The following is a 21,690-nucleotide window of genomic DNA, read 5'->3' as shown; positions in this document are numbered from 1 at the left end:
GTTTGTGCTGACAATGGTGTTTGAATTGTTGATGTATTGGGAATCAATTTTACTGAGTTGTTCCAACTACCAAGGGTTCAGTTGTGCAGGCTCTTATTAGGTAGTACCAAATTACCTATGTTAAGACCTAAGAGTAACCCTAGACTCCTATAGAGACTCTTGTGCAAATTATTCAGATCAACCATGAAGAGGAGAGCAGACTATTTTTCACGTAAATTTTAAATATTATTCTAGAGGTAATTTCATGGGGAAAAAAATACTGATGTTCTCTCTCAACCAACCAAGATTTAGAATGGCTTATAGTCAAATTAAATTTTTTTTTTTTTCCCCGAGTAATTGAAATATTCATTTGGTTATATATAAACATAAAAAATGAAATTAATGAATAACCACGTGCCAATGAGTATACACAAATGTTACAAGCTGCCTACCTATGTCATCATATCATGGCTCTTATATCTCCATTCTGAATCAACTAATTTTCATACAAGTTAAATGTCCTCATTATTAGCAGAGAAGTCAGGCTCATTTGGCTTAAACAGCTTTGGCATCTGCAAGTTCGTGGCAGCAGGTTCAACCACTGGGACCTTTTGGTGAACCCCTTTTCGAGTACTTGATCCAAATTTCGAACCCAATATCGTAGCTTGAGAATGCTGTCCACCGTGGTCTGTTGCCGAGCTATGAGCACCACTGTCTTCGTATTCAGCACCCGAGAAGTCATCATTGTAGCAGCTCTCTGCATCAGAAAGTCGCATATAATACAAGCTCTCCTGTCTTGCCAATTCCTTGTTCAGCGTCCACCTTTTGTAACGTCTCCATGCAGCTTGTATGAAGCAAGCTCCCCACGTTCTCCATTGGTGTGAATAGTACCGGAAAGCATGTTGTAGTTTCTTGCTATGAAGACGTTTAAACTGATTCGCGACAAACTTGAGGTCTTCAGCTCGAAGAGCAAATGCTTCCACTTCACTAACTGATTTGACTGTTCGAGTTGATGATGGAAGGTTTATGTTTGAAGAGGGCATCAAGGCCCATGTTAACAATTCTTCGCCACAGAAGTCACCAGGTTTTAGAGTAATGGAATTGAAGAATCCAGAGCGTCCACCATTAGTTGTGGAGCTCTCAAGCTGGCCTCTGATAATAAAAAGCATCTCGTTCACTGGATCACCTTCCCGAACAATGTAGGTGTCTTTGGTGCTCAAGGACGAGATGAGGCGTTCGCATATTGCATCTAAGAGCTGATCATCCATTAATGAGAAGAAAGGAACCTGCAACAATAGAAGAACAGCTTGTTCAATGCAATGGATTTTAAACAGGAAATATCTTGACAATGATGGCGGATTAGGAAAGAAATTTTATGCTCTGTTTTGTAGGGAGGAGGGGTGAAGGGAAGAAATGAAAGGAGCAAGTTTCATTCATTTGGCAGACAGGAAGAGGGGATGGATGAGCCATCCTTCCTGGTCCACAACTTTCAATCCCTCCAAAAAGTGGACCGAAGGGAGAAAGGAAGAGAAGCAAAGCTATTGTATAAATTGTAATTTGACAATTCTATACTTCATAATTATTAAAGATACACTAATACTTGTGCATTAGTGTATATAAGGAGTGTATATTGCTAAAAAAAATTATAAAATCTCCAATTCCCTTCCTTCTAATCAAACAAAGAAAAGTGAAAAAGACACGTTCCCTTCCCTAGGATGCCTCATCCCTCCTCCCACCTCCATTGCATCAAACGGAGCATTAAGGAATTACAATTTTTTTTTTTTTCCTTAGTTGATAATCACACACAACGCCTCCACTGAGGCTTGAACCCTGACTTCCCTTTGGGAAGTAGGAGTCCGGCACCTTACTTCTCTAACATTACGCATACACCGTTAATATAAAATTGTCTGAGTGGAATCTAACTCAGTAACATAATTCAATATGGAATAACTCCGCTGAGAATGATCTAAAAGTACGACTGTTTGAATAGGACAACCGATCATTTTTTAATTGAATGGTCATATGAGGCAAACCCAGCGCACGAGGCTCCTACCATTGCGGGGTCTAGGAATGATCATATGCAAAACTAAAAACTCAGCACAAACTCAGGCAATTTGAGTTTCCTTATCCACGTGGACAACTCAACTATGTTAAGACTGCAGCTAGAATCTTGATTGAGCCGATCAAGATAAAGCAAGCGCAACAGAGCATCAAGTTGAGTTGCCTAGTGTCAGAAGAATGCAATAAATTGAATATTCTCCCACAGGTGCATTTTCATCTTCTCCCAGAAAGAAAAGTCCCACCGGCTTATTCCAGTAATCACTTCACTATTTTTGCCCCAGTAGACTATGTGCTGTACTCTGCTCATAATACACTACAGAATTGCTCCATAACAAGCTGCCAGCAGAAGCCATTTACTGCTGAAGTTGCATTACAGTGCAGCCTTAAGACTGATATACACTGTATATTCTTCAAACAATATCACTATACTATAACTTAGTTCAGCAAGTTGTCTTAGTCTCGAGTAAAAGTAAGGACAAAAAATTTAGAATTTTATGCTAGAACCAAATCAACTGGGCATAATAAGCAATAAGTCTGAGGAGTTTCAGATATTAGCAATTTATTTATTTCTCTATGTTGACATGCCCTTAACCATAAATTCTCATCATAATAGTGGAATCCCACACCAGGGGGGAGGGACTTACACGGCGGACAAGTGCCAGACAAAGATGCCTTTGAATTTGACGTCGGAGGTCCAAGGGTAAGGCACGCAAAATATCTTCTTCATCTACTCCTCTTGTAGCAAGCCATTTATATTGAACAAACCGGCGGACACGATCTTGCAGTTCTGGAGGCAGTTGACGGTGCCTCATCCACTCCTCTGTATCTCTTCGTTTAACCCTCCATTCTTCAAGTCTAGCTGTCGTAGATTGCAGGTAGCTCTTCATGTAACAAGAAAGTTAAAAAGTAGATTAAACCAATATTAAATTCATTTCACCTGACTTCAATAAAAAGGTGTGACAAAGGAAAACATTTCTTTCTTCCCTCAAATTCAGCAATAAGACACATATTCTAGAGTAGCACTCATCAACCGTGCACAAGCCTTTGGAGCATATGAAGTGAAATTTGTGTGTAAATGAATTGATTAATCGCATTAGGATCACAAACTTAGAAAGGTAAAACATACATCATAAACAATTTACATCAGAACTAAAACTTATGCTGCAATGCCTAACTGGCGATCATCTATCTGGTGTGGAAGTCATTGTAAAGCTTAATATAGAACAAATATACATAATCAATCAAGCCTCTTTTATTTATTAAATACCAGCTTCTAAATCTTCACATGCAAATTTACGCTACATCAATGAAATAAATCTTTAGTAACATAGATTAAGTTTATATCGTATAAGAAAATAGAAGGACAGGTGCGTCTTGAGTGCTGTGTGATTGATAAATGGTTATAAAAAAACAAGGGTAACTTATGTAAAGCAACTATAAGGCTGGCCATTGCTTTATGGCTTAACAGATCAGGTGATCAGGAAGCATGTCTGTAAATTGAACATAATTGAAATGAAAATGTAGAGAAGGATAGATGGCAAGAAGAGACAGAAGATTGACAAAATGTGTTCATGAGATGCATGAGGTGGCAAAAATTGAGGATAGGATAAAAGAGATCAGCTGCATGTTTAACTGAGATAGATGATAATAATATTGAGTAAAATGATTCTAATTTTAACCATCACAAGGACAAGGGTTGGGTTTAAAAAGAAATAATTCGGTCTAGCATACAAGAAAAGATGTGAAGATAAAGGACTAAAAAGTTGATATGGCATTAGACACAACAGAATAGGAAACATGGAAAAGAAAGATTACTATAAGGCCTTGTTTAGCAGATTGTTAACTTTTATAACTCCACAAACATCGTGTCCTGACTATTTGGAGTCCGCTACAGGAATCCTATTTTGTCATACCTTCAATTAAATCACGTGCAATTATGTTTTCTTTAGTAACTCAACCCACATTAGTTATGGTATTGCTCTTTCCCTAGTATTTCCCTTAATCTTTGTAGTGGCACCCTTTCCACTGGTGCAATTATTGGTCTTTGTTACATATGACCAAACCAAATTAGTCAATTTTTCACTCATTTTACCTCTAATGGTGCTAATTCGACTCTTCATGGATGTAATCATTTTTTTATTTTCTCCTTTCTTGTCTTACTACCTATCTATCTCAACAGCAACATTTCAACAATGCTATTTTTAGGAACTTACTATTTTTATTTGTCCACTATTCTACAAAATGAAATAAGGTTGGTTCAATAACTATTTTATTAAATTACCTTTTATTTTAGAAGTATTCATCGATAACACAATATATATTTATAAAAAAAATCGATAACACAATATACTAAAATTCCTCCATTTAACATTTGAACTAAATTCTATAAACAACCTCCTCTCCAATCTATCCATCTTTGTGACTGATCGAGCATAGGTAAGAAACTATTCACTTTCTGATACCTCTTGACACTCTATCTTCATCATATTCAAACTTAAATTTTGGATTTCACTACATTTATTTAATCCTAATTACAGTAAACCACCTGCAATCTAGAGTTTCTCTCCAGGCCCCTAGTTTTATTTGCACGTGTACCTGCTATATTTTATCAAATAAACCAATATCATCAGTAGCACACACCATAAAACCTGATCCTAAAGAGTTATCCCAGTTCATTCCTAAACAAGTAAAAGATATGCATAATGTTGATCCGTTAAATAAACCTACAGTCCTGTTTCTCCTATAGTTATTCTTGTTGTAGTCATATTGCCACCATTCATGTACTCTATTATGTCAATATATCTATTGCTGAATCCTTCTCTAAAAGCCATTATATTATCTATCTAGGGACCCAATTATAAGCTTCTCCCAAATTCAAAAGCTAGACAAAAAATTTTCTATTTTTCTCTACAGCTTTGATTGGTCTCCGCTCAATTACTCTCACATAATTTTATAGTATAACTAATTAATTTAACACCACAATATACTATGATTTATCAATTTCACTTATGCTACTCATGTGTGACATGATTTGATATGATAATAGAAAAGATTCTCTTCAAGCAAACCGGTCTATCCTATGTGGCTTAAACAGTGGTTGGAAGAAAAACCAATTTGGTTAGGGATCCTATGTGACAGATGGATAAAGGATATATCTACAAAGATAAATAAAAATGTCAAGTCACGTCTATTCTTTTCAACAATACATAACTTATAAACTTTGAATATCACCCTTACTCTGGAGTATTGTATATTGGTATTAATATACTTTTTCATCACTCATCATGCATTTGATTAGATACTATGATCTTATTAAACGATTTTATTTACGAAATACAAATCATCATATGAAAAACACTTTCAAACTCCTGACATCTAGTCCTTTCGATCTTCCTGTTTTTATCTTCCTCAGTGCATTTTTCTTTTTTTACTTGGTATGCCCAAATCCTCTGGGGAGGGGGGTGGGTTGGGTTGGGGGGGATTCTTCAAATTTCTTTAAGGTTAGTATATCCTCCAAACCTAATATTCTTATACAATTTCCATTCAACAACTTCCCAAGTAACTTTTTTTTTTTTTTTCTTCTTCTTTCCATCAAGACCTTTAGACCCCTCACTCTTAATGCACTTAACATCATTAAAATTTCTAATTTTCCTGTCCTTTAACTTGGCAAGTTTGTGTATACTCTTCTCCTCATACTTTGAACCTAATTTAGGACAAACATCATTGTAAGCTCGGACAGTTAGTACCTCTTAATACATCGTGTTATATGCTGTTATATGCTCCCCGATTGATGATTTATTTGATCTATTGGACTCTGTTGGTCCTTAGGTCTCTTGTTTTTGTGTATTAGGGACGCGCTCCCCTTTTGAACGCTTTTCTAATATATTTTTACTTATAAAAAAAATAAATAAATACTTCTTGTCTCTTACAACCTTCTTAGACCCTTCTTTGCACATTTATATTTTTTCTTTAAAATTTGCTTCATTTCTATTTTTTTCTAAATAATTTTGATACTCCATTTCATTTTTATAATGGTTTAACATCCTAACCTCTCCAAGAACATCTTTTGATATTCTTTTAATAGATTCACCTTCCTATCCAAATAACATAATTTCATCTCTTAAATCCAAATTTCTTCAAGTAACATCTCATTCTTAAATAATTATAGTCCCCTTGTTGATACCACTTAGTTCTTGAGTTTTTAATATCATTTCTCCTTCTTAATGTCCTTCGTACTTGCATATAAAAACGTCAACCTATAATGTAATTAGCATGCTAGTCATTCTACTCACCTAGTTGGAAAAGGAACAATCTAACTCCTATTTGATCCACTTTTAAAGGTTACCAAATGTTCATTATGCTTCTTAAAATATGTATTCTCTATAATAAGATGATTACGCCATTATAAAGTTTAGGATAGCCTCAAAGCATCAATCCTCACTCTAAATCCATTTCCACCGTGCTCAATCTCATACCCTCCACATTGTGGAGTCCACAGAACCATCAAATTCTCAAACTAAAAATATTTCTCTCCTTCGAGTATTCCTGGACTTAGGGTGCATAAGGAAAAATTATATTAACTATATCTTCTCCTAATACCTTCTTTTTAGTAGCAATTATCACTATAGAAGGGGCATTACTCAGTATTGGTCCTGCAGAGGGAGGACTCAAGATAGACCTACTCTTTGATATTTCATACAATGGCTGCACTGAGGCACGAACTCACACCAATAGCACTGACGTTCAAGTGTTAAACCGCTGAACCAAGCAATGGCCCTCTAGTAACAATTACCAGTACTTCTTTTCTATCCTTGTAATATATAACTTTTAAACTAATTATAAGTCTAACTTCTGGAGTAGACCTCATATCCTACAATTTTTAAATTTTCCTATCTCTTCTACCCACTTAAGTTCATGTAAGGATATGCTATGCTGACCTTCCTTCTAATGATAGTGCCTACCAACTCCATCCGTATAAGGGTCAATGTTTTTATCTTCGAAGTTGTTAATTTAATCTTACTATCATAAACCAGTTTCTTTACAAGCATCAGAATAGTGGAGAAACATTGTCCAAATTTTACTATGTTGGGACACTGATGTGGTGCTCTGTCCATCTCTTGAAGCCTCAAAAAGTTAATGCAATGATAATGCATTAATATTTATTTAAATATTTTAATAATTTTATGTTTATAGAGGTTTGACAAAGGTTTTATACCGGCTGTCAGCTATCTAATGCAACCTTCCTTCCTTTTTCAGGGCTTGGGACCAGCTATATAAGCTTATCTTTATTCTTGTAAAACAAATAAAATAAGAAAATTCATGTGAAGAGGTTTCATTCTAAAAATGGAAGTCAACAAAATAATTGCTGAAAAAAAGGATGGCAGGACAAAACAAAATAAAAGCTTTTTATTGTATGAAATTCAATTAGATACTTGAATCCTATTTTTTTCCAACTCATCCTTACCCATATTTCAACCTCTAAACATAGACATTACAGATGATTTGGGTGAAAAAGAGAAACAAAAGATAAAGGTTATTCTATGACCAAATTAATGAAATTAGACAACTTATATCATAAAATGATCTAACCAAATGTAAAATGTCTATTTTTAGAACCACTTTAGAGCGGGAAACCCACGAGGTAGTGTGGTAGCGTACTTGATTTCATCCTCTAAATTTGCAATAATGGTGTCTACAAATAATCAATGCTTACAATATGTTTTCAGTTAAGACTCAAGGCGACTCAAGGCAGAAAAAAGTAATTTTCCATTTCTTTCTCATTTATATTCCCAGTGTCACAACAAAACTACCATCGTATTTATTTAATGCCAATTCTGGCACCATACACGACACACGGTCCATTTTCTTTCCCATATCCCCCCTTTTCATCTTCAATAATTACCAATTTAGTACAAAATTGAATTTGTAGCATGTAATGGGGCTTGGTATAATAAAAGTTGACCAGGTGTGGAAGGCAGTCCCATCATCTAATTGGCCCAGTACTGCATCGCTGGAAATATGATCAGCTTACAAGAAGAAACATGCATATCAAGACATCACAGATTAGGGTGACCACAAGATACAAGAAGATTCCATCAATTTGGTCTGAAATCTTTGTTGAAAGTCTGGACAATGGTGGTATATTTAATCTTCTTAATAATTTCAGAGCCATAAAGTTAAAGGTTGTTTAGTAAACCAAAGAACCAGGTAAACTAAGAATAAGGCCAACTGGTTTTATTTGGATTACAATTGACGAGGCATTTCTGTATTGTTTCAAGTCTGTAAAGAAAATAAAGCAAAAAACTAGACTTTTTACAAATCAACCCGTGTTTTCTCTTCTTTTTCTTTGACAAACTAGATAACAAGAATTGGATGGGACCTACATGAAATGCTTATTGAGATTCTACATAGCCTCTCTACTTTTATTGATGAAAGGTCATATCTCATCACAAGGTTTATTGTTTTATAAAGCTTGAAAAACATCAATAGATCAGGGTGAATGACATAATAAGAAACCAATTTCAGAAATCATTGGTCTATATATATTATGAGAATTAGTAAAAGAATGAACATTTCAGTTCTAGTCCGAAACAATTTAATTACATTAAGAAACACGAATGTTGTGCTACGGAGTCTATAGATGTCACTTTAAATTATACTTTATCGTTTACTTATCTAAATTTGATGTAAATGTCACGAAGGCTATATAATTTTTGTTCAAGATTGGTTTTAGAATGTACTTGGGTGTTTCCAATACATTTGGAATTTGATAACTATGTTAGGATATTTCTGTCTATCATATAGAATTGTAATGGGAATGAAGTATACAAAACTCGTCTCAAATGTCGGCATAAATAGAATGACGGTTTTTGAAGGGAAAAAATCTAGATATTTTACTTTTCAGTTGCTTGCGGACTCAAACCTTCAAATGGGATCACTTTCAGCACTTCAGTGAATTTCCAAAGATATTTTCCCTTTGTCCCTCCTTCCATACACCTCTTCACCAAAAGCCATTTTATAATATGAGATTTACAAAACTAAACAACTTTATTTTTACTTCTAGTTCAATAAGTTACTATTTAGAAATACAAAATTATTTTAACAGCCTTCTTTAAAAACAAAAAAGTTTTGAGTTCCCATCTCTCTTAATACGTAATTTCCCATGGCAGACACATAGGTAGCTGTCCCAGCCAAACTCCATCAAAGACACCAGTGTATGGTAGTAGAAAAAAGAGACTGGTGTGCGTTGATTTAGTAGGTCAGTTAATACTTGCAACTTCTCTTCTTTTCTTTTCTACCTTTTTAATTTTTTTTATTTTCCTTCTCAGATGAGTGGGTGATGTAGGACAATTTTATTAGGTTATATATATATATATATATATATATATTAATTTCCAGGGAGTATAATTTTAGGTTTTTAATTTCCTTCTACCATTAGTTTCTTTATATTTTTAGTTTACTTAAACCAATTAGTTTCTTTTTGCTATTAGTTTCCTTTAGAGTTTTAGGGTTTTATTTATTATAAATACAATGTACTGCGAGAGCAAAAGTTCAATCAATTTTATCAAATATTATTTCAGTTGGTATCAGAGCCTTGTCGTACCCTGGTCTGATGGTAATTGATGATTTTGGTAGCAACCTCTCTCGTGACGTTGATCAGAGAGTGCAGACCCCTTGAGCAACCATGCATGCTCAAGAACAGTTCGTGGCAACTGATTTGGGATTGGTGGCAACCAGGTTTGTGTTCGCGCTGATGATGTGTCTCGCAGCCAACCAAATTTGAGTTATATTCATGTCTATCCACGTAGGCCTCCAGCCTATGTGGATGCTTTCGATGATGAGAAGATCAGATTTAAAGAAGTTGCGATGGATCGACGGGACAGAAACTATACATATCCGGACAATCGTAAGTTTCAGAAAATATTCGATTTACTTACTTTTACTTCTAGTTTTTGCGCTGAGGATGTCTTGGATTGGCTTAATGAAATTGAGTACTTTCTCGAGTACTTTGACATACCCGAGCATAAGCAAGTCCCTCTTGTAGCAATCATGCTTAAGAAAGGTGCTTCAGCTTGGTGGGAACATGTAAAGATTAATCGAAGGAGACAAGGAAAGCAACCTGTACAATCATGGTCAAAGATGAAAAGGTTGTTGATTGCTAGGCCAAGTTATCAGCAGATATTTTATCACCAATATCAAAATTGCAGGAAATAGAGACAGTTTGTCAACGAGTCTAACGATGGTGGCATCAAGGCTAATCAAAATTTTGTTAAAGCACCAAGTGGTTTTGATGAGATTAATTGTGGGCCAAATTTTATTGCTACACCTACTGCAGTTGAGGATGAAGTTGTCCACACATTAGTCGCAACGAGAATACTTGGAAAGGCTTCTAAAAACACATCTTCAATGACCACCTTAGAGGAGGTAACTGGTGGTTTGGGTGACGTGGAAGTGAAAGAATATGATAACAAGGACAATTGCATTGACTTGTCCAGCGTGAAGGCTAGGGATAGCTGCAAGCCAAGTAATGATGTAGACCCATTTTTCAAAGATACTGATGATCATAACTTGGAAGAGGTTGAAGAGGGCCGTTTGGTGTGTAATGGAGATCTAATTGAAGTGGGAGACCTCAATGATGAACGGTCTAGGCAGGATCAGTTGGCAGTTTCTAAATTAGAATTAATTGATTATTCAAATAAAAAGGAAAGGTATGTGGTGACTAAATTGGAAACTGGCAAAGTTACTAATATTGAAGACGTGGTGAGGTCCATTCTGGTTCAGCACAAGAACCCGTTTGCGAAACAAAAAGCACCCAATTTTGGTCTTTCAGAAATTGGTCTTGAGAAGAGGTCTGGGAAGTATATACTGGAGTGTGAAGGTATAGGTGAAGATATCTTCTGTGCTTCAATTTCAAATAACTCATTACTATGTGTTGCTTCTCGATTAAAGCAGTGTTCATCTGGAGTGATAGGAAAAAGCCAATTTAAGGATGATTTTGTCATTGCTAGAGTTGTTCCTGTTGGCAAAAATTAGCAGAAGTATTTGCAGTTGAAGGAAAAAGAAAATACATGGACAGGAAATCTGCAGCAAGCTTATGAAGCATTCAGATCAACCCGTCTTCAGTGGTATAAAATTTTGTTTATATTAATATATGATTATTCTCAAGGAAACTTGAGGACTAGTTTTTTGTTTAAGTGGAGGAGATTTATGCAGGACAGTTTTATTAGATTTTATTTTTTTATTTTTTATTTTTTTTATAGTTTCTAGGGAGTTTAATTTTAGTTTTTTATTTCCTTCTACCATTAGTTTCTTTATATTTTTAGTTTACTTAAACCAATTAGTTTCTTTTTGCTATTAGTTTCCTTTAGAGTTTTAGGGTTTTATTTATTATAAATACAATGTACTGCGAGAGCAGAAGATTCAATCAATTTTATCAATATTATTTCAGAATTCTATATGAATTTTCTTTTCCGTATGAATTCAAGGTGCCATATCTTGTGGATTCAAGATAACCCTCGTTCCTTGTGAAAGAATTTATGTCAATGGGGGTGGTACAAAGACATACCTGGATGTTGCCAATGAGTAGGGCAAACAAAGTTAGACCCGTGATGCAAATAAGACTACAAAATAGTGTTTCGAGAAGATAAGAACTTGCACTCAAATTCTGTCCGTATGAACTGCATATAACAAAAAGAAAAATAATTTATTAGCACAAACATTCAAAATGAAAATCCAACATATTAGAAACGAGTAAGTGATCAAGAAAAAGAAAACAAATTTATCCCAATCGATTTGATTAAGTGCATGCAGCATCCCCAATGGTGCAGGTAAAGTAAGCAAACACATTCACATATTTGCTGACATTATTACCTTGAGTACGCAAAAGGTAGCATTATATTTAATTGAAAAGCACTAAGCAATAGTTACCAGAATCAGATGCAAAATCAGGTGATACAGAAGTGCAAAAAATGTCCCAAAAACAAATAAGGGAAATAATTGAAGAAGGAAAAACAATTTTAACTTTTATAGAGAAATTTGAGTCAAAGGATAGATTTGTCTCCGGTCTTCTCCTCCTAGCACACTATGTAGGTAGACTGGACACGGTAACACCCATATAGAGAACTTACTGCAAAGCATAATAAGGAAAAAAAAAATTAAAAAAAATCTAGGGAAAAAAAAAAGTAAAAATACAGGAAACCAGAATGTACGTCTATTTAAGGATTTATAGAAACTTATGTGTTTATACATCATATTGAGAGGAAGGGAAGTAGGGCGGATGGAGAAGGTTATCCTTGTCAAAGGAAACTGTCTTTGTCCTCCATTTGTTTGTGTTAGAGTATTTAAATATTAAAGTTACACTCTCTCTAACAGCTTCAGCTTTTAGAGTAGATGGTGATTAACATGGTATTATAGCAGGTAAGGTCTCGAGTTTAAACCTCACTGTCACCTTGGAATATAAAAATGTGATAAACATGAAAAATATATTGATGGAAACATTCCTAAAATCACTCCCGTGATTCACTCATATCAATGAGTGATTTAAGGGTTTTAATCATTCCTAGTAATAAATATAATTTTTAATGGTTTATAATAACCAGGTTAAAAAGTTAATGGTTTATAATAACCAAGTTTGTGGTCCTAAGGGGGTGGGGGTTTGGACTCCTATTCGGAGGGGGTGGGATGATTTTTGCAAGCATGTTCGCTTTCGGATCAAAGATGGTAGGAGGATCAGATTTTGGGAGGATCTCTGGTGTAGGGAGCTTCCTCTTGCTCTCGCTTTCCCACGGCTCTATAGGATCGCTTCTCACAGACAAACCATGGTGGTTAACTGTTATCACCTTGATAACAGGAGACTGACTTGGGATGTTCAGTTTAGGAGGCATTTTCAGGACTGGGAGATTGAGGATGTTACTCGTTTTTTGGAAGTTCTGTATTGCCAGGTGATTATGGTTGGGGATTCGGATTGTTGGCTTTGGGTTCCCAACTCTTAGGGTCGTTTCGAGGTTAGGTCCTTTTTTAAGTGCCTTTCGGTTGATTCTGGAGGCCCTTTCCCTTGGAAGTCTATTTGGCGATCTAAGCCCCCCCCCCCCCCCCCCCCCCCTTAAGGTTGCCTTTTTCGCTTGGACTTCCGTCCTGGGCAAGATTTTAACCCAGGATAATTTGAGGAGGAATCAAGTGGTGGTCAATCATTGTTATATGTGCTTGTGTGATGAGAAGACAGTTGACCACCTTCTTTTGCACTGCAGCATGGCCAGAGACTGTTGGGATTTGATGTTTGGATTATTTGGGATCCATTGGGTTATGCCTTGTTCCTCTAGAGGGTTGATCGAGGCTTGGAGAGGTGTCTCTGTTGGGGTTCTCATTCAGGAGGCTTGGAGGGCTACACCTCTTTGTATTTGGTGGTGTATTTGCCTCGAGCGAAATAGGAGATATTTTGATGGAAAGAAGAAATCTATTTCTACGCTTAAGTTCTCTATTATTTCCACTCTTTTTTGTTGGGTTTCAGGGAGAGATTATAGATCTATTGAGGATATTATTGTATTTTTGGCCTCTTTGAAGGTTTAAGGCGCCTTGTGGCCCTTGTGTTTCCATGGGTTCCGCTCCCCTTTTGAGCGTTTTTATAAAATCTTATTTATCAAAAAAAAAAAAAAAAAAAGTATTAATCATACAACGAACTACACATATAAATATTTTAATGCTTCCCGTTTTGTACATATCGATGTAACTAAAATATTGATCATGTGATAGAAAGATTTACAATTAGAGGATTTGTATCGAATGTTGGGTAAGATTGTAATAATTCTAGGCATGGTCAATCTTGATCTTAAAGTCCGTTGTTAAAATGCCATTAATAATACTTTTTAAATATTTGAAACAGTGTTATTATATAATAGAGATGGTAGTAAATGAACAATTTTGAACAATTTTTCAAACTCCAGTTATTTATACTTATCAAAGAGTCTTAATAAATTCAGCACTTAAAATTCTCACAATAAACAAACAGTTTTTTCAATTAACAAATTCAGCATTTAAAATTCAGCTCTTAAACATTTTGGTGCTTAATTTTCAGTTGTATTACTGCAAAGAGAAGCATACTCTATAACATTTCAATTCAAGTCAGATACTCACATTAGAATCAATACCTAGCTTCCAACGTTGTTACATCTAATGTCCACAACTGATTTAAGCAAGAAGGCACATTCGTCATGGTTTGCCCAATCCGCTCGTCTTCTTTTTTCTTTCCTAAATGTACCACCTTATGTGGAACTGTGTTTAACTGAGTTTTGGAAGATATGAAAATCAGCAGTTTAGGTAACTGAAAGAAATGGCAGCTAACTTAATAGAGAAAGCTACCAGCAAGGACTATATAAGAGTGTCCAACACGTGAGGAGGACCAACTCCCCTACCCAGCTGACAATCTAGAAATAGAGTTCATAAATAAGTAACTTTATAGCTTAGGAACAAACTATGTTACCAGGACTCAGGTATGTGTGTCAAGTACGGGTATGTATCCAAGCGTTGGATGTGTCAAAACTCCAAACTGAAGATGACGTAAGCAGAAGCTATGAATGTTCACAAGGAACGATGAACAACTTTGAAAACACAAAGTTAAGAGAAAATTCAGAGAAAAATCTCATATTTATTGATAATTGAATAGGTGATTCTGCTTTTTGCATTACATGTATTTATAGTGAAAGAAAACCCTAAATCATAAGCAAACTAATTGCATCAAGATACCTTATGACATAAGGAAACCTAATCTCAAAAGGAAACTAACACTAAAAATAAGCCTAAAAATAAAGTGTCTCCAAAAATTACAAAAAAATAAAATAAGAAACCTAATGAATAAAAACTATTAAACATAAAAATTCAGAGCATTCCGAGTCCATTTAGACCACAGACAAAAATCTCGAAATAATCAACAGGCCTTCTATTAGCCAGAAAAACGGGGTTTTGAGGCTCTAAATGGTGTAATTTGGCTGGAAAACAGTATTACCTCACGGTGTAGCCGTGAGTATTGCTCGTTGGGCCGTTTTCAATAATAATAATTTTAAAAAATAAAAAATAAATAAATAAACTGTCATTTTGGGTAAAAAAACGGACACTTCAGCATTGACCTTAAAAATGTGTCAGCATGCCCGTTTGGCCCATTGGGTGTCCAAACAGGTCATATAGGCGTTGACAATCAGTTATTCAGTTCAGTTCTACATGAGACGAACACATGGACACAACTAAATATTCATATTATTTTATTTTATTTTTTATTATTTAGGATAAAATAATGTCTTTATGTAACATAGTGTTTAATTTAAGTATATCATTCCTTTTGAAGCAATAATACAATAAAATTGAATTATTTATGTGTTTTTTTAGGTGCACGTCCATCAAAAGTGTTGGACACATATCCCATACCCATGTCCGAGTATTGTGTGTCACGCACGGTTACTTCACCTACTTTTGAAAAGTCCATGTAACATAGGGAATACGAACAAGAACAAGAAATGGGTATTTCACCACTAAGAAGGATAATCAAATTGGGAAAAGAACTTCAACGGAAAAATTATTAAATTCAGCAAGAAATTAATCATCTGAGATCAAATCATACCATAGATTCTTCAAACCCCACCAAAGGCAGTAAAAATATTTATCAATGAATCCAGAGGAAGCAACATCCTCTTTGAAGGCATCGGTAAACATGCCAAACTTAAATTCGATTTTAGTATTCAAAGCATCACACTTAGTAAGCACTTCAGTGGACTTCGACCAATATTGACGTTCAGGGAGGTCAAAATTTTTACAATCGAGAAACAATGGTGAACAAGATGGAGAGTGTGTGCCATTATGCTCATTTGTACATTCTGTCCTCCAGCATGAGTACTGCCGCTCAATGGACAGTACATACCATGAAGCTCCTAAAAGCTGCACTGACAATTTAAATATAATGATAATAATTAAAACAAAATCCAAAACCAGAGTCACAGTGTTGGTAATATGTCATCATCATCATGTACCATAGTCAAGATTTAGAAAAATAAAGCAGCAGACAAAAATAGTGTAATGGCTGCTTACATGACTAGCTAGAACATAGAGAAGGAGATTGTATATAACCCCTGCCCAAGCAGTCTTAGTTATAACCCCAGTCGTTTTATTAATCCGTTGGTTCAGAGGGAAAATGACAAAGATTCGTGGAATATATTGGAGGACAATAACCAGAGAAATCGTGTGGTTAGCATGATGAGCTGTATGACTTTTCACTGCTGGAATTATAAACCAGATGACAATCTGCCAAAACCCGAAGAGAAATATTAAAGTATGAACTGTGAAAACGAAAAGAAAAATAATTTGGAAAGACCTCACAAACAGTCTTTACAATGTAACATTCACTGCCATAAAAACATCCATCCATAAAGCATCATTAACTTCCCTGCTTTATTTTTGGGAAGATCCAACCTAAGCGGAAAAAAAAATATCAACATAATTTAACTAAAATTCTGTACTTTCAATTTCACAACCAAGTTACGTTATGGTGTTCAAAAGGCAATAATGCAAGGTGGTAATAAGATCATAAGTAGAAATTTTCTTTCTATATATCTTTTATTTTAGTAAATAATTTTCTTTGTTAAAATCACTATAATGAGATTCAAATTGCATTTTTCTTCACATCAAATATGAAACTGTATGCCAAAAGCCTAAATGATTCATACAAATAATTTTCTTTGTTAAATGCGTCGTAAGAGAGAGTGAGAGAAAAATAGACAAAAGCAGAACATATACCTTAATTATGAAACAATATAAAACTGAAAAATAGAAGTCAATTGATAATAACAACACTAGTGACAATTCAGATGATAATGACAAATAACAAGTTCATATTTCCAGCATCCTGAATAATAAGATGCAAGCATATCGCACCTCCTAAAAGTTTTTCAACCTAGATTCTCACAAAGTCTAACAAGTAGAAGCAATGTCAGAGCATTAATTTATTTATTGTCTAATCATTTGACTTACTACTAAACTTCCTGCTTTAGCACAAGTGTAAGGAACAGTTCTACGAGCTCGATTACTTAAAAATCCTACAATCAAATACTAGGAATAACAGTGACTATAACGATACTATTATAATGATAACAATAATGAGAAATTGTATGGTAGCTGAACCCCAAGGATAAAGCCTCATAAAGACAAGACAGTGGACACCAACCTATCAAAGAGTGTAAGATTTCTACTTCAGTGACCTTGCATCAATCAAGTAGTTTTCCTTTTTACAGCGTGAGAAAGCCAAGGAATTTCCATACTCCTGCACATCTTGAAGGGAGGACAGTCACCCTAGGCTATGATACGTCAGAATATAAGTTCCTAATAGACCTACATGGGGTGTGAATAAATTTTGTGACTTCCCACCTAACAATATCTAATTTTCAAATTATTACAATTATATTTAATATAACGCAGCATTAAAACCACAGTAAAAATTAACTAGAATGACAGTCGCACACAAAAACACCAGAATTTACATGGACTGTCCTAGAAGGAAAAAAACCACATCATCCTAGGCTAGGAGAAAAACTTAATTGCTCTGGTTGTAGTGATGACATGGTATCACGCACTAATTATATACTGACACATAGTGATAGGACCCACCATAATAGATACTTTAATACTTATATGTCAGAGTATAATTAGTGAGTGATACCATGCAATTACTACATCCGGAGCAAGTAAGATTTTTCTCCTAGGCTAGACATATTAAATCCACTATGAGTCTATGAAGAAAGGTATTTTAAATCTATTACAAGCCTAGGTATCAGATTCTAAAACCATAGAACCACCTAGTTACATCAAAACTAGACTGATGCCACACATTCAACTACGAATTCTGCAGCCGCCGTTGATCCGCAAACCCATAATCCAACATGGTCTGCTATTCTCCTTGTGATTATATATCCTTTGCTGCAATCAAACCTTTTTTGTTTTTGGGTAAAGTACAGAGACACCCCTCAGGTTTCCCAAAAGGACACACAGCTGAAAGTTTGCCTATTTTTGGACAACCACACCCCCTTGTGAACTTTGTCATCCAAACAGAGCCTTAAAACATGTGAAAAGTCCATTTTACCCTTCACTATTTTATTAAATTTAATTATAAAATATCAAAATACTTAAATGACCAACTTGCCCTCAGCACCCTGCTCTCCTCTCTCCGTTCTCTCTTCCTTCATCCTTTCATTTTTTCTTTTTTATATATGCACTTATATATAAATATACAGATACATACATATATATATCCACACACACAGGCGACGGGCGGCGGCGACAACGGCGAGCTGTCGTTCTAGGGTTTCAGGTCACGATAAACGATGCCCATGGTATGGAGGTGTTCGAGAGCGCAGACGATCTCGATGGAGGGGCGGGGGCAAGTTTGCCATTTTTTACAGCGAGTCTGACGGCGAAAACGAATCTGGGCCTCTATGGGTCGATGGAATCGAAGGCGGGCCACGGATCTAGAGTCGACCAGTCATTGATGTAGAGGCGGAGGAGGTGGAGGAGAGGCGGCTTGCCGTCATCGTCGCCGCTCATCGGACTGCAGAGGCCATGGCCACTTCAGCCTCCTCAGCCTTGCACGTGACGCTCACCGGACTATACACATCTGAACCTTCTAAACCTTGCCTCACTGTTCAGTCTGTGGCCACATCATCATCAGATCTTGGTCCTCGCCGGCAATTTCAGTATCAGAGTTCGTGTCTACCGTTCTGTTTTGACCGTCCTTACTCGTTTATTTTACTGTTGTTCAGATCCTTACTCTCCACGCGGGGAGGCTTGATGGTGTCACAAGTGAAAACATTCATGCCCATGTTGTTGAATTTGGATTTTGTGATGATATTCGCTGTTGGGTAACAGAGCTGGGTGTGTGGTTGTCGGAAATTCAGGTATCCAATTGAGCACCTAATCAAAAGACCCAATTTCATATTGTTTGGATTTTGAGTTGTTGGGTTTTGCTATACAAAAAATTGTGGGTATATGTGTGTAATTTGAACCCCTCTGTGCTTGTATATATATATATATATATATACACACACATATAGATATGTATGTGTGGTTATGTGTGGTGGCGGTGGAACGGTGGAGGGGAAGATAGGTGGTGGTGGTGGTGGTGGCGGCAGAGAAAAGACTGCTTTTTATTTTTTATTTTTTTATGCATAAATTGTTCATAAGGGTAGATTGGTCAAATTTATTATCAAAGGGTAATTTGGTCAATTTCTCATGTCAGGGGTGTCCCTGTCCATTTCACTTGTGTGTCCTTTTGGCAAACCTGAGGGGGTGATGATGTACCTTACCCTTTGTTTTTTGTGTGATTTTGTGTTGAACTCTTGATGCTCTTCAAATATATAAATCCAACAATCTAAATCATGAGTCGTAACTCACCATTTTAATGCAAAATTTTAGATAAATAATGATACCAATTAACTAACAACAGAATAAAGTAGTAAAGAATTTGAGATAACTTAATAATCCAAAATATTACTATACCTTTAAAGAAAGCATAGGTCCAAAAAATTTAAACCTAACAACCTAAAATATTACTATGCAAGAGCATTGGCTTCGAAACACAATTGAATACACAACTTACTTGTGGGAGGGGAAGTGTTGCAGCGAGATCCATGACAAAATCCGATTTCAGGTAGCGAATTGCGATCCTCCCCGGATCCATAACAAGCTCACCCTTCCCAAAAACCCTAGAGCTGGGCGCCACGTAGGCCGTCCTGAACTTCATCACCATATGCAACAGCGAGAACAAATCGACGATCGATCGCAACACCGTGATAGAGATGGCCAAACCCATGTCGGTACCCATGCAAACTTTGCCTCCGATTTCGGGGAGGAAAAAGTAGACAGGGTCCAAGAAGAGGGCTACCAAGCAAGCCACGAGAAAGATGTGGTTCCATTTGTTCACGATTTCACCTCCCGGATCAAGAATCTGACCCCACCAGGGCTTATCGTGATCGTAGATCAGCAAGGTTGGTTTGGCGAAGTGGCGAATTTTAGAGGGCGTATGGGGACGGATGGTATTCATCTTCCATGGGGAGAGCAACGCAAAACCCTAGGAGAGAAAAATGGGAGTTGCAGAGAAGATGAGAGAGAAGATGGGAAACGGGATGAGGAGGGTTTGGGGTTGGTGGGCCCCAACGATGAAGAGAATTACGGGGAGCCATGAAAAAGCTGCAGAGTTTTTCGGTATCCTTGTGACTGTTGTGTCCGTTGCAATAGGGCGCCAAATGACGCCCAAACAAGCTCCAATTTTTGGGACTGTATGCTTTGTTTGGTTGGAGGGGTAGAAAAATAGACGGAAGGGTGCAGGGAAGGTGAATGAATAGTAAAAATGATGGACAGGGTGACACATTTTTTTTTGTTTGGTTGGAAGAAAGGAAAATAGAGTTTTTATATTCTTTTTACTAATATGTCCTCAGTATTTAAAAATTTAAAAATTCTATATCTATTCCAAATTTTTAGGAAGGTTAGAAATGAAAAATCGATATTTGTGTTAGTTATTATTTCTCTCTCTCCTTTTCCTCCCAAATTTGGACGGATGGAGAAATACAAATGAAACATCCTCCTTGCTTCCTTCCATTTTTCCCTTCCCTCCAACCAAATACGAAAAAGTTAGTTTATCCCCCCTCTCATTCATCCCTCTTCAATCCTTCCCTCCAACCAAACATAGCTAAACGGGTCGTCTGGACGGGTGGACTTTGACCCGTGAACTAGGGCAGTTTGAAAATGACATGATCCGAATCCAAGTTGTCCCATTCGTTTACAAGTTCTATCAAGCTAGTAGTGGTCGAGAAAGTGCCTGAGTTTGAGCTCAAATTAGCTAAAGAGTAACGATACTCATTCCCATTTTTTTGGGCCATGTCCAAATATTATGACATGTCATTCACTCAATTCATGAGTTGTAAAATAATAGTAAAATCATATAAAAAGACTATTTTACCCCCAAAAATCATCGTTTCATAATCCGCATCTTTCCATCTAACTACAATTTTTCCTCAAATTTATTCAATCTCTAAGTGAACTTATCTCCTCGTCTATTTGTTTACTTTGTTCCCTCCTCTCCACCCCCACAACCTCTTCACTTTCCTTTTGTCTGTTTTTCTTGGAAGAACTATAAAGCATTGTATGGTAAACCATGTCACAAATCCATTTTTCTTCACAAAATTTACATGAATACACTGAGTACAGCATTGCACGGACCCAATTTCCTTCACAAAAACAAGATAAAGCTTAAAGATTAGGGCTTATACGAGAGAGATGTGAAATCGAAGAGAGTCAAAATGGGAGAAAAATATAGTAACAAGAAGATTTGTTGGGGGAAAAAAATCAAGATTTCTTCACTGAGTTCTTTTCTAATGTTTTTTATTTGGGACAAGTCAGAAAGATTTCATTAACTGACAGAATCTAAAAGCACAAAATCCTTATAACAATGGGAATTACATCACCAAAAAACCATATTCTGTTTAAGTAGCAAACCATTTTCTTTGGGTTTGATGGTACTCTTTATTTTTACTAGATTTATTAAATTGAGTTTTGATAATGGTGGTGGCGGAGGGTTTTATATGAATATTATAGTCACTGATGATACAATGTTATTCTTGATGA

At 36.0% G+C, this 21,690-nt stretch overlaps 1 protein-coding gene across 2 annotated transcripts; it reads right to left on the bottom strand.

Annotated features, from left to right (window-relative positions):
- Window positions 1-348: 348 nt before the first annotated feature.
- LOC132287168 (cyclic nucleotide-gated ion channel 18-like) lies at window positions 349-20,368 on the bottom strand. Of its 2 annotated transcripts, XM_059789691.1 has the most exons (6): window positions 19,667-20,367; window positions 16,111-16,323; window positions 15,647-15,960; window positions 11,606-11,717; window positions 2,685-2,921; window positions 349-1,265 (listed from the first exon to the last, which is right to left on the bottom strand). In XM_059789691.1, the coding sequence occupies exons 1-6, from the start codon at window positions 20,108-20,110 to the stop codon at window positions 492-494; spliced, it is 2,094 nt and encodes a 697-aa protein (XP_059645674.1). In that variant the 5' UTR covers window positions 20,111-20,367; the 3' UTR covers window positions 349-491. The 2 variants fall into 2 exon arrangements, with proteins under 2 accessions (XP_059645674.1, XP_059645675.1); XM_059789692.1 differs by lacking the exon at window positions 16,111-16,323 and having other exon boundaries at window positions 19,667-20,368.
- Between the last annotated feature and the right edge of the window lie 1,322 nt (window positions 20,369-21,690).

This window comes from Cornus florida, unplaced genomic scaffold (genome assembly GCF_030987335.1).
Source record: "Cornus florida cultivar Cherokee Brave unplaced genomic scaffold, ASM3098733v1 CherokeeBrave_3.0.0_Hap2_Chr11, whole genome shotgun sequence".
Taxonomy (NCBI): Eukaryota; Viridiplantae; Streptophyta; class Magnoliopsida; order Cornales; family Cornaceae; genus Cornus; species Cornus florida.
Note: the sequence above shows the minus strand (reverse complement) of the source record. Positions and strands in the feature narration are given on the sequence as shown.

Bases quoted from the DNA above. Each gene is read 5' to 3' on its own strand.
- LOC132287168 (XM_059789691.1), bottom strand. From the start codon at position 20,110: ATGAATACCATCCGTCCCCATACGCCCTCTAAAATTCGCCACTTCGCC. The intron at 15,961-16,110 runs GTAAGCAGCCAT...TTGTCAGTGCAG, and splicing joins TCTATGTTCTAGCTAGTCAT to CTTTTAGGAGCTTCATGGTA. The intron at 11,718-15,646 runs GTATGATTTGAT...TGTTATATGCAG, and splicing joins TGGGGTTTGAAGAATCTATG to TTCATACGGACAGAATTTGA.